This window comes from Panthera onca, chromosome D1, assembly GCF_046562875.1.
Source record: "Panthera onca isolate mPanOnc1 chromosome D1, mPanOnc1 haplotype 2, whole genome shotgun sequence".
In the NCBI taxonomy this organism is placed as follows: domain Eukaryota; kingdom Metazoa; phylum Chordata; class Mammalia; order Carnivora; family Felidae; genus Panthera; species Panthera onca.
This window is the reverse complement of record NC_138348.1, coordinates 40938093-40951939: the sequence shown is the minus strand read 5'-3', so window position 1 is coordinate 40951939 and position 13847 is coordinate 40938093. Positions and strand designations below refer to the sequence as shown.

Here is a 13847-nt window from a genome sequence, read left to right as displayed (position 1 = left end):
ACCTGGACTTTTCTCCCTCTACCTCACAGAATGTACTTTTTCTCTCATTTATCCTCACTGACCCATCTACCAACTATTATTATCTAGAATCCTGATTATTCCACGAAACTGCATTTTCAAAAAGTCATAGATTTCCTAAATGCCAAATGAAATAACCCTTCCTTATCCTTTCTTCTTGATCCTCATGCAGGGGCCAAACCCCACGGACTGTTCCTTCCTGAATCTCACCTCCCTGGACTCCGGGACACTGCACTTTGTTGGTCCACCTCCTTCCCCAGTCCTCTGCTACTCTCCACGTCTCTCATTTCTTTCATACTCTTTGCTTATATATCTCATTTCCCCTCTCAAGGCTGCTACTATTTCTCATATACCACTGGTAAACTCTGTTTCTTCCCCTTGGTCAGGGCGGCCGAGCTTGTAGTACTCTCACTCTAGCCATTTCCCAAGGATCACAGAAGCGCCACGCCCCTCTGGAATCCTCCGAGAGCTGAGAGCCGAGGGCAACTACTGTTCCTCCTGCACTCATCCTACTTCTTGTCAACCCTGTTCATATGGCACTTAGTCATGTACCGCACTGTTGGAACCCTTTTTCTTTATTATTGTTCAGATTTTTGTAGAAACACCACATCTCTCCAACAAATTATAATCTTAAAAACAGGAACCTTTTTTTTCTTTATACCCCCAAGAGTACTAAACATGGTACTATGTGGCTATGAAACTAGGAGTGGTATTTAACAGGAACTGGATCCTCACACAAATATTAAACATCTTGCCAATATAAGACCAGATCACTGTCGCTATGGGAAAATAATCTTTGACACAAAGATGGAAGAAATGGTCAGAATGCTAATCCAGAGGAAGAAAAATTGGAAGGCTACCTTCAGGAGCCAGAGGAGAAAAAAGCAAGAGGCCAGAGGACCCCTGAGTAGAGTTATAAGATCATGATTTTGACACTGAAAGTGATACTCGGCTTGAAAAGATTCCTTAGGAAATCTTAGGAGAGAGGTTCAGGTAAAAGCTGATACTTTGTAATTTACACATCCCTCATCCCCTTGTCCTTTCTTTGATAATAAAGGGACTAGAACGCAGCCTAAGAGCATTGGTTAAAAACTCAAGGAGGGAAAAGGGATACTATTTACCCAAAAGAAAACTAAGCATATAAATTTGCCTCCCTGTGGGATTTGTGGGTGTAACAGTAAAGGTTACCATAGGACACAAGTGTATAGGTGAGGGGGGAAAAGGAAACAAACAGGAACAAAAAGCCCTTCTACTCATGATTTAAAAAAAAAAAATCTTCATTGAATTCTTTAATTGAGCTATTACTTGAGAGCTTACTATGTGACTAACACTGTGCCCACAGCAAAGGAGTTGACAATCTGGTGCTGGGATGGATATTCAAAGTACAGTGAAATAGGGGTGGTGACAGAGGAATGAAAAAGGGTGACAATAGTGCCCAGGAGTAAGTGTCTAATCTAAGCCTGCTGGAAGAGTCTGCAAAGGCTTCAAACTGGCATTAATTATTGCTTAAGCTGAAGAGTAGGCACAGCCAGATCATCAAGGGCTTTGTTTGCTATGGCAGAAACTGTAACAGGAGCTTTAAATAGCTTAACTCAAAAGAGTAACTCTACCAGAAGAGCCAAGCAGACCATGGTCTTGCCATTAGAAAACACACCCTTGAGTAAAGGACTTCCTCACATATCACATCACAGTCAGAAGTGTCTATGTACCAGATGCTATGCCAAGCACTACGAATAATATAATGAACCAAATAGAAACAAGGCCCTTATAGAACTTACCCTCTAAGAGTAAGACAAACGTAAATGCTGTATGAATATGTAATTAGAAATCGTAAAAACTACCATAAAGGAAGAGTATTAAAAACTCTTTATGCTTTACCTAATTTTCAGGGAGAATCATGAATTTACTAACGTGATTTATGAATTTATAATTTAATGTGAAATACGTCAGTGTAGGCAGTGTGACATATACCTACATTAGTTAGGGGCAATTAGTTCACGTTTCTAAAGTTTTTTTTAAAAAATCACATTCTAAGAGCGGTTAGTTAGCCTTTGAAAGAACCCAATCAGCAGTCCCTATAACAGACCACCGTAAAACAATCTCTAAATAACATTCTCTGAATCTGCATTAGAGATCTTAACATGTTAGCTTAAGGGATACTGGAAATAATATCCATTGATGAAATGACCTCAAGATATACAGACTGGCTAGAAATCATACATTGGCACCCCCATGCTTGAAGAACAAGGTGTAAGAATTGGCAAACCCAGCCTTTAGTGACTCTGTGTGCTGCCCCTAATCCTGCTGGAAGGGTAGCTGAACCCTGATATTAGAATACAGCTGAATGTACAGATCTTTCATGCAAGGTACTTGTCGGAGCACCTAAAGGACAGAAGCTGAAAGTTCACCAAGCTTACAAGAACAAGTTCTACAATTATTTTTGTGCCTACTTGCTAAGAAGCATACATCTGTGTGGCTGACTTCAGTCTGAGACTTGCTTTCATTTTAACCTCCCACCAGGCAGGGGAGGTTATGAAAAGAAAAGAGTACTGACAGTTCTTAGCTCTAACTGTCAGAAGTTCCCTGACAATTATCGACTGTCCAATTGGTTTAGGTCAATTTGAAACAACAAAAAAAGAAGCATACTTCTATGATCTTTTTATTCCTCTTAGAACACGTCATGTAACATAGTCATTTCCTAATTTTCCAAAAATATCTTAGTACAAAAACAACGTTTAAAAAACCACCCGTGAACAAGAAACAAAGAGACAAAGTTAAGTGCTCATTTTTTTTTTTTTTTTTGAACATCAAAAGGAGAAACTTACCTAAGGTGCAAGAGTTTGGGGAAAGACAAAGACTGGGAAGATCCAACTGTATGATCATACTGAGGTTCAGATCTAGGAAGTAAACAGTCTGTTAATGAATTAACCACAACAAAAAAGCATGCTGTTCCCTACGTAGGAAAAGTTTTGCAGCATCTAACTCATCTGCCTGTATTCAATCTACTTTAATCATATCAAAGATAGCTGGTTAAAGGCTTTTTGGTTTCTCTAAATCTTGAGTAAAAATTCGACTTCACTTTTAGAAAGCATAATCTTTAATGCGTCTAGAATATCAGAGATTTCAACCGAACTCCTGCATGTAAATTCCTCAGATAGTCCCTATCAGCAATACAAATCATTACCTTAGAGTAATCACAGGGAGAGGTGGTGACGAGAGGAGTTTCTTAAACTGATGTGTGCTTATAACTTCACCATCAAAGTTCACTTCCCACATCCTAGAGCCAGGGCGAGCACAATATATTAGGGGTTGCTGGCCCGCAGAACATCTTCCAGGGAAGAAACAAGCTCCATATTCTCCATCTCTTTCCTTGCTTCCGATTTTCCAAAATTTTTCTCTAATCCCCCCAAAAGAAAAGAAAGCACGTTTACTTATAAAAAAGTCAAAAACAAATGGCACTACTAATGGACATAATAACCCTATGGCCATAATAACCGCACCCAAAATATCCTCTCTGTATTTGTATTAGCAATATATTGGAAAGAACGGCAGCATGGAAAGGTCAAAATAGGGTTTTGGCTCTGATTTGCCATTAACGATTTCTGTAACAGGAAGCAAACCACTTCACATTAGTGCTCAGTTTATTATCCACAGAATGAGGGGCTCAGAATTCATGTGAAGGCCCCTTTCAAATCCACAAAATGAGTGCTAGCAAACCATTGCATACATCCTTAAATCCTATCATAAAGTGGTTTAAAATCTATCCCTTGCAAATCACCTTGCAAAATCACCTTGCAAAAGGTTCTTTGGACACTCCATGGAAGTTACTAAGCTACCTCTCCAACCCTGTCTTCCAGCCATTCTCCTGCCACAAACACCCAGTAAACTCTTTGCTCTTTCCTCAAAATGCCAAGTCCTTCTGAAACTCTAACTTTGAACATTCTGTTTCCTTATGATTACACGACCTAAATACACAAAAGTGCTTAGTACACTGCCTGGGAACAATGGAAGGTGATACTCTCTTCCTAAAACCTGCTTTACTTAAGTATTCTTCAAGACTTCACCATTCTTCCACAAGAGACTTCATTGATGCCCATAAGCTGAATTACACGCTTCCCATGGCACTTACCACCTTATATACGGCAACTGTGTCTCTGAACAATAGATTATGACTTTTCTTAAGACAAAGGCCATTTGTTTCTCTTCTTTAAATTCCCAATGTACAGCACAGTGTCTGACCCACAGAGAGCATTAACTACATTATAGTGCTCCATGCACTCAAACTCTTCTATTAGAGAATGACCTAATATGCCCTCTAGTGTGAATTTACTAGGTGACCTTAGATGATTCAATATCCCTGTACTTATCTGTTTTCATGGGTAAAAAGTAACATCAGCTTTAGTACTATGAAAAACTGTGAGAACTATGTGTACCACGAGAACATGGATATGAAAGTGCTTTGAAATGTATACAGAGCAATCTAAGAAGCTATGGATTTACTACTTATATTCCTTACTTGGGAAATAAAATCTATTTCTTGCTTACTTTATATCTTCTATGGTGCTTAATACAATACTAAGGGTCCAGAAGAGTGCAGTAAATGTTTGTTGATTGAACAAATACAGGCAATTTGTTTATTTGTATGCTCATTAACCTTGATTTCTACATTTTCAAACAATATGTAACAGGCATAAGATGAAGTATGTCATATATGTTATCTTAGTTAATACTATCTCTACTATTCTGGATGGGGAAACCAACATTTAGCAAGGTTTAAAAAGTGGCAGAACCAGAATTTGAAACCATATTTCCAGTTTCCATTAGTCAGTGTTCTCTCCACTATACCATAGTTCTTTGTTTCTATTTCTTCTATTTCTTCCCAGGTTCCACCTTGCTCATCAATGATATTGACAAAGTAGCCAGTGGCGGGCAAGAGAAGCACATTCCTATCTATCACTTCCGTTAGTTACTAGGAGCCCCCGTTGTTTTTATTTTTATTTTTTTTAATGCTTTTTGTTGGGAGGGAATATAAGTTGAAACAAACAAACAAAAAATTAAACATAAATGAATTTTTAAAATTATTGTACTATTCATGTCCCCCCAAACTGAATTCTAGCTAACAGGAAGTGGGCATTTCTAGAATGTGTTATTTTAGCAGCAGAATCTAGGTTATTCTCATAACCAACTCTAGCTACATCCCTGTGAAATGGGAAAATGAAGATCAGCAATTCCACTGCACAGAAGGAAAAATAAACCTCTACTTACTTAGGTCTTTGTTTTATAAAGTCTATCATATAGCTTTCTACACGGGGCACTTTGTAAACTTGGAAACCTACAGATGAAGAATAGTTATCAATTTGGTGAAGCTAACAAATACTTCCCCAAAATCTCAAGTGTGGAGTTAATGACCAAAGGTCCAACGTCAAAGGATGTATGAGGTAACTGTGAGGTTAAGAGCAAGGGCACTGAATCAAGACAGAAAGGTTGTAGTCTCGCCTGTCTCTTCTCAGCTGTGTGATGTCAGACAAGCTCCAAGAATGAAAGGGTGGCACTAGGTGATCTCCAGTTCTCCAAGTCTAACTTCACTGATGTACATAGTCTGAAACAAGTCAGAACCAGATACATCCTCCTTCCCACGAATTTCATGTAAACTGACCATTGCCTCTCTGCTATCCAGCTAGGTTCTCTGATATCACACACCTACCACCTGCTATAACTGGCCTCCTTCCCACGTGCCTTTCCCATCCAAAAAAATAAATACAAAGTACGCCTTCTTCCCAACCTTCCCTCTACCATCCCTGACAGTCAGCAAACACTCCTTCAAACCTTTTGTAATAAACAACTCCTGCTTTCTAAAATAGCAGACTTCTAACAGATACATGAAATCCTGGAAATACATAAAGACTTTCCAAGCCTGGATAGTTCTAATGAAATCAATTTTCAAACCCTGCTATTCTTTAAGCACACTTCTTAAAATGATCTAAAACCCCACCTAATTAATGTGACATTTAAGGCTGTCACTCTCACTGTGGAGCCAATTTACCAACTTGATCTTCCACAACTCCCCTACTTACTACGCCAGACTGGAAGGTTTTAAAATATGCCCAATTCTTTCTCACTTTTCCACAAGAGACTGTTCCTTCCTGCTAGAATGTCCCTTCCTTCCTGTTTTACTCCAAATTTAGCCTACCAAAATCATCATCAAAATTATTGAAGCTGGCTGGTGGGTTCATGGGGGTTCAATATACAATTCTTTTATGTATGCTCAAAGTTCTCCTTACTAAATAGTTTAAAGAGTGGCTGGTCCTAAAGAATATGGTAGTGGGGAAAAAAGAACCACCAGTGAAAATTTCCCTGCAGTGAGAATGGCTGAGGAACTTCAGCACAGTCACACATAATACTGATTTCAAGATGTTTCTGTTCTGGTGTTTCACAGCTACCTCCAATACATGTCTTTGCCATTCACTGAAACTTAACTCCACCCTTGAGATTTCAATAAAATAGATATTCACAAAGTTCTTATTCTTCACCCAGTTTTACCCGTTAGTAACATTCTACTAAACACACAACAAATCTAAACAACAACAAATTTAATCAAGGAAGACTTCCTGATTCCCCATATCAAAACAGGCCTTTGTTTGGCCTTCCCTCATAGCTCTTTGACCACACTTCATGGAGAGTTAAGTGAACATCTGTCTTCGTCGCCCACTGGCTCAGTCTCCTCTAGGTCTTTCCTACTCCCTAACATCAGCTTGCACACAGCTTGTTCCTCATTAACATCTGTATTACTGAACAGAGGGGTTTGGACTAAATGACTTCTAAGTCTCCGAAAGTTCTAGAATTCTGCATAACCTATGACCCACAGTTGGTCAATATACCTCTCAGTGTCACACAAGAAGGATCGAGTAAGTGAGGATATAAGTAGTCTTCCATCCAAATAATCTAACTGGACAACACAGGAGTCAACTGTTGTTATTGTCTGAACAGGAAACATCACAAAAGCAGCAGCTGCCTAAAAAAGACACGATAAGGAAAGAAGATTTATCTTTACGTATACATGTGACCTCCTTTACCTTCTAAGTGAAAATAACTTTGGACAGCAAAATAAAAAAATTTAATGGGTCAAAATTTAATTTGCCTGTTAGGATATCAAAGCTTCAGTCATTTAAAGGTTCTGTGAAATAATTTGTTACGTAACTGTAGAAGACAATTCTTAAGACTGTTTCTGGTTATCTAATCTTAGAAATTGGAATAACAAGGTGAAACAAGTTTTGGAACATGTGAGAGAATTTTGTCACACAGAAGACAGTACTTCTTCCTTCGGAAAAAAGACAAATTAGGACTGTACTACCTATAATGTTCCAACTATATTTGGGATCAAAAATATGTTAGGAATCAAGTGGCAACTTTGAAGGGTCACCATGATCAAACCAGAAGAATATTCTGATATGTTAATTAAAATAAAATAATTTAGCCAATGGTAGTTAGATTTCTTCTTTTTTGCCAAGATCCTAAATAGAAATAAGCCAAGTTCCCCATTTTAACAGTCCTGGAGGAGAGGGACTGTAAGAAGTTGGTCTGCTCTGCCTTTTTTTTTTAAGTTAGAAAGAGAGAGAGAACACAAGCGAGGAACGGGCAGAGAGAGAGAGGGAGAAAGAGAAATCCAACCAGGCTCTGTGTTATCAGCACAAGGCCTGATGTGGAGCTCTTATGAACCATGAGGTCAAGACCTGAGCTGAAACTAAGTCGGACACTTAACCAACTGAGCCACCTAGGCACCCCTGGTCTGCTCTGCCTTAATGAGAGACTGGAGCATTCTGTCAGGGTAACCTGATACTCAACCCTTCTACTGCAACAACTTTGGCAGGAAGCCTGGGACCCGTGCAGCTGAGCACAATCCAGGAGGTGCCTTTAAGATTCAGTTCACAGTAAGTTACATCCATTGTAAAAAAAAATATACCTAGACTCATGAGTTTCTTCTAATCAGGGACCAAGAGAATAGGAGCCTGGGCAAGTAGTACCATTTCTGTGTTTGTCATTTTATTCACACAACTAATAAAGCGGCATCTTATCTTATTAACAGTTTAGAGGTAATGCTTTATTTAAGTGAACCATATAGGTAAGTTACAGAGTACTGTAATAGACAATGTGCATATTATTGAAGTTAGCTCACAGAAGCCATCCTGCAACAGTATTAAGCTAAACCAGGCTACACATAAACAGTTCTCCACAAAATTAATAGTGTGGGCTCTAGATCAGTCCCCCAAGAAAGAGTAGATAAAATTGTGCCCCTCAACTGAAATTCTGTTAATATCTTCTATCTCACCACATACACAAAGAATTGGACTGGCTCTCACCTTTACTTGTTTAGAAGTGTTGAGTTTGATGGCAGAAACTTTCCCCATATGATCACCTACAAAAACTCTAAGAATAGCTGTATCCCAACAGAGAGCTGTAACTTTTCGGCCTTTGTGTTCTGAAGACACATAAATTCGTTCTGGTTTCCCACGACGCTCCTGATTTAATTCCCAAATAACTACGAGACCTTGACTGTAAGAATTGAATCACAGAAGCAAATTTTTGGCAAGGGTCAAAAAGGTACAATATTATTTGTATCACAGTATCAGTTATATTAAATATATATGCAAACTCCTGTTTGTTTAGAAAAAAGTAGGAAGTAGGAAGTCAAGGTACTGATTTCCTTTCTTTAGTCCACAAATCCAGTACAAGAGAACTTAAGATGTTCTAAATTATCTCTGTTACCTTTCGCTTTTAAGGCCACTGAAATGTTGTTGTGTCATACTGACATTTTCCATAAACCATAGGGTGACCAAATGTCTGTCCTGGTTTGCTGGGAACTGAGAGATTTCCTTAGGACTCAGGACTTTCAGTGCTAAAATTGGGACAGTCGTAGACAAACCAGGACGGTTAGCCACCCTAAAAAACACATAACTAGGGCTTGTCAATTTAAAATGTATTTAGAAAAGATCAGATAATTTTAAAGCAGTTTCTTACCTGGTAGCTACAGCAACATAATCATCATCATGTAAACAACAGGCAACCTGAGAAATTGCACCTTCCTAGAACACAAAAGGAAAAATATTAGGCTTCTCAAAAATGGTAATTTTTTACTTTTAAATCTCAAGATTTACATTCCTCTTTTACTCCAAATGATTATTCATAATGGAGAAATTGGGATCTATGAAAGATACTCCGAATGATATGACAGAACTATGATTAATTAAGCTTACCCTATGTGAAAGAAAAAGCCTGTGCTTCCAGCCTTCCTTCTGAATGAGATTGAGTCCTCCTCCCGAACTGCCCAAAGCCAGCCATTTCCGAGACACAGCTATGCTCGTGCACTGAAAACATGTAAACAGACAAGGGTGAGGTGATCGTAGTCACGTAACTAAATAAAAGAAACTACTAGACATAAATACTAAGATCTGTGTAGCAGGTTCCTCCCCCACCCCACTTCCTGCCCAGCTGGACACCATGTTATGGCACTCAGCTTCTCATTCGAGCAGAAGACACAGACAGAACATTGTAGTTTTAAATTTTTAACTGAATCTCAAAATGACTGAATAGGCTCAATTATACAAATGAGTAATTTTCCCTTGGCAAAATCCAGTTATCAGATCATTCATCTTTTGTGTAATTTGGCTAAATCATTCCACTGCTGACCACAAAGATGAAAGACCAAGTAAGTCCCCAGGGGATAAAGCAACGCTTTAACCATTTACTCACTTGAATCATTTCTAGTCCACATAATTAGCACACAAATCACCCACAGCTTTTAGAATGGGTGAAACTATAGAGGACACAGATGCAGGTCACTATGCTGTTAGACCCTCAGCCTGCTAATTCCTTTCCTTATCTACCACAGAAAACAGTGGCCATGCTGTGCCCAACACCCTGTGGCAAAATTTGTTGCTTTGCTGATGAACAGACACTCCCAACCCTCTTCAACCTTGCTTTCCACCACAGAAACTGGAAAATCTAAATATTCATTTACTCAGTTTTTCCTGAAGCTAGTGAGAGCTATCTGACTAAACTCCAGCTAATAAGACTAAGCCTGCTGGGGTTTCTTAGAAAGGTTTACCTTACCAGGTAAAAGGAAGAGTTAGAAAAAAAGAAAGCCTTTGGGAAACAATCAATATATATATTAATAGTGTGTGTGTGTGTGTGTGTGTGCGTACAAATACATATACACTATATACACATACAGTGACATAATAATAGCAGGGGACTGGAACACCTGACTTAGATCAATGGACATATCATCCAAATAGAAAATCAACAAGGAAACAGGGGCTTTGACACACTGGAATAGATGAATTTAACAGACATCTTCAGGAAATTCCACCCTAAAACAGCAGAATGCAACATTCTTTTCAAGTGCACATGGAACATTCTCCAGAATAGATTACACATTAGGCCACAAAACAAGTCTCAACAAATTCAAAAAATTGAAGTCATACCATGCATCTTTTCTGACCACAATACTATGAAACTAGAAATCAATCACAAGAAAAAATTTGGAAAGAGCACAATACAGGGAGGTTAAATAACATGCTACTAAACAATGAATGGATCAAACAAGAAATTAAAGAAGAAATTAAAAATTACTGGAAACAAATGAAAATGAAAACACAACAGTCCAAAATCTTTGGGATGCAGCAAAAGAAGTTCCAAGAAGGCAGTTTATAGCAATACAGGCCTACCTCAAGAAGCAGGAAGAATAACCTCACACCTAAAAGAGCTAGAAAAAGAAGAATAAAACCCAAACCCAGGAAAAGGAAGGAAATAATAAAGATCAGAGCAGAAATAAATGATATAGAAACTAAAAAAACAATACAGCAGATCAATGAATCCAGGAGCTGGTTCTTTGAGTGAGTGTGTGTGTGTGTGTGTGTGTGTTTAAGAGAGAGAGAGAGAGAGTGCATGCGTGCAAGTGGGGGAGAGAAGAAGGGGGAGAGAGAGAGAGAGAGAGAGACAGAGAGAGAGAGAAGGAGAATCTTAAGCAGGCTCCATGCTCACAGAGCCCAAGGTGGGGCTTGATCCCACAACCCTGGGATCATGACCTGAGCCAAAATCAAGAGTCAGACACTCAAACCAGGGGCTCTCAGGAGCTGGTTCTTTGAAAAGATCAACAAAATTGACAAACCTGTAGCCAGACTCATTAAAAAAAAGAGAGAGAACCCAAATAAACAAAGCCACTAATGAAAGAGGAAAAATCACAACTAACACCATAGAAATACAAGCAATTATATCAAAATATTATAAAAACCTGTATGTCAACAAATTGGACAACTTGAAAGAAATGGATAAGTTCTTAGAAATGTATAACCTCCCCAAATTAAAGTAGGAGGAAATAGAAAATCTAAAGAGACCAATTACCAGCAAAATAATTAAATCAGAATAAGAAACTCACAACAAACAAAAAGTCCAGGACCAGATGGCTTCACAGGCAAATTCTGTCAAACATTAAAAAAAAGAGTTAATACCTATTCTTCTCAAATTGTTCCAAAAAATACAAGAGGAAGAAAAATTTCCAAATTCATTCTATGAAGCCAGTATCACCCTGATACCAAAACCAGATAAAAACACCACAAAAAAACAAAAACAAAAACAAAAACCTACAGTTCAATATCTCTCATGAATATCGATGCAAATATCCTCAACAAAATATTAGCAAGCTGAATCCAAGAACACATCAAAAAAATATTATATCTTTATCAAGTGGGACTTAGTCCCAGGATACAAGAATGGTTCAATATTCACAAACAATGTGACACATCACATCAATAAGAGGATAAAACCATGTAATTATTTCAACAGATGGAGAAAAAGCATTTGCCAAAGTACAACATCCATTCATGATAAAAACCCTCTGCAAAGTAGGTCTAGAGGGAACATACCTCAACACAATAAGGACCTTATATGAAAAACCCACAGCCAACATCATACTTAATGGTGAAAAACAGAGCTTTCCCCTTAAGGTCAGGAACAAGACAAGGATATCCACTCTCACCACTTTTATTCAACATAATACTGGAAGTCCTAGACACAGCTATTAGACAACATAAAAAAATAGAAGGCATCCAAATTGGTATGGAAAAAGTAAAACTCCCACTATTTGCAGATAACATGTTACTATATAGAGAAAACACTAAAGACACCACCAAAAAACCACTAAAACTGATAAATGAAAACCAGGAGAAATGATAAATGAATGAATAGTAAACTAACAGGATACAAAATCAATGTACAGAAATCTTTTGCATTCCTATACACTAACAATGAAGCAGCAGAAAGTGAAATTAAGAAAACAATCCCATTTACAACTACCCCTAAAACAATAAAATATCTAGGAATAAATTTAACCAAACAGGTGAAAATGCTGTACTCTGAAAACTATATAAAACACTGATAAAAAAAATTCAAGACGATGCAAAGAAATGGAAAGATATTCCATGCTCATGGATTGACAGAATATTGTTAAAATGTTTCTACTATTCAAAGCAATCTATAGTTTAAATGCAATCCCTATCAAAACACCAACAGCATTTTTCACAGAACTAGAACAACCCATCCTAAATTTTGCATGGAACTACACAAGGTCTTGAATAGCCAAAGCAATTTTGGAAACACTGGAGGTATCACAAGTTCAGATTTCAAGTTATATTACAAAATGGTAGTAATTAAAACAGTATAGTACTAGCATAAAAATAGACACACAGATCAAGGGAATAGAACAGAAAACCCAGAAATAAAAGTACAATTATATGGTCAATTAATCTTCAACAAAGGAGGAATAAATGGGAAACAGACACTCTTCAACAAATGGTATTGAGGACTCTAGACAGCAACAGGCAAAGAATGAAACCGGACCACTTTCTTTCACCTACAGAAAAATAAAGTCAAAATGGATTAAAGACGGGCGCCTGGGTGGCTCAGTCGGTTAAGCATCCAACTATTGATTTCAGCTCAGGTCATGATTTCATGGTTCGTGAGTTCAAGCCCTGTGTCAGGCTCTGCTCTAACAGCACAGAGCCTGCTTGGGATTCTTTCACTCTGCCCCTCCCCTGCTCATTCTCTCTCTCAAAAATAAACTTAAAAAAAAAAAAAAAAAAAGTCTAACTGAAATCAACCCCTCATGAGTGTTGCTCATATCACTTTGCCTATTACATCCTACTCTTCTGCTTAGAGGCTAGAAAATTACTGGGGTAGGGGAGCAAAAGTATAAGAATGAAATTATTTTGGAATTGGTCATAAGATTTGTTCTTCACTATGTCATTCCTGAGTTTATCAAAAGAACTCAGGGTTTGAGGGAAGCACATACTTTATCCCACACAGCTAATGGCTTTTGCTCTGTTCCCTAAAATGGAGGGTATATCAAACTCCTTGTTCTGTAATGAGCTTAGTATAACTGCAGTGGTCCATGATGCTTAAAATGCAACATGGTATACTCATTTATACTATTTATTTTCAACCAAATACATTACTTTCTTAGGGAAAACAGCAAGATTATTGTGAAGGAAAAAAAAAAATCTGACCAATCAATATCATGGTTTTCAAGAATGGGAAAGCAAATGATAGCTCAGAAAGTAAATCAAGAAAGAGTTGGGAAGGGAATGCAAGTTGGTGCAGCCACTCTGGAAAACAGTATGGAGGTTCCTCAAAAAACTAAAAATAGAACTACCCTACCACCCAGCAATTGCACTATTAGGCATTTATCCACGGGATACAGGTGTGCTGTTTCGAAGGGACACGTGCACCCCCATGTTTATAGCAGCACTATCAACAATAGCCAAAGTATGGGAAGA

At 38.0% G+C, this 13847-nt stretch overlaps 1 protein-coding gene across 5 annotated transcripts in view; it reads right to left on the bottom strand.

The window, feature by feature from the left end:
• Positions 1 to 13847, bottom strand: part of HPS5 (HPS5 biogenesis of lysosomal organelles complex 2 subunit 2) — a 39993-nt gene that overhangs the window by 19389 nt on the left and 6757 nt on the right. For all 5 annotated transcript variants that reach the window (XM_060606161.3, XM_060606160.3, XM_060606163.3 and 2 more), the window contains exons 3-8: positions 9270 to 9380; positions 9034 to 9098; positions 8376 to 8568; positions 6897 to 7030; positions 3203 to 3415; positions 2844 to 2915 (exon numbers count right to left, since the gene is read on the bottom strand). In XM_060606161.3, the coding sequence (XP_060462144.3) occupies positions 2844 to 2915; positions 3203 to 3415; positions 6897 to 7030; positions 8376 to 8568; positions 9034 to 9098; positions 9270 to 9380 (788 nt within the window). The remainder of the gene's footprint in view (positions 1 to 2843; positions 2916 to 3202; positions 3416 to 6896; positions 7031 to 8375; positions 8569 to 9033; positions 9099 to 9269; positions 9381 to 13847) is intronic.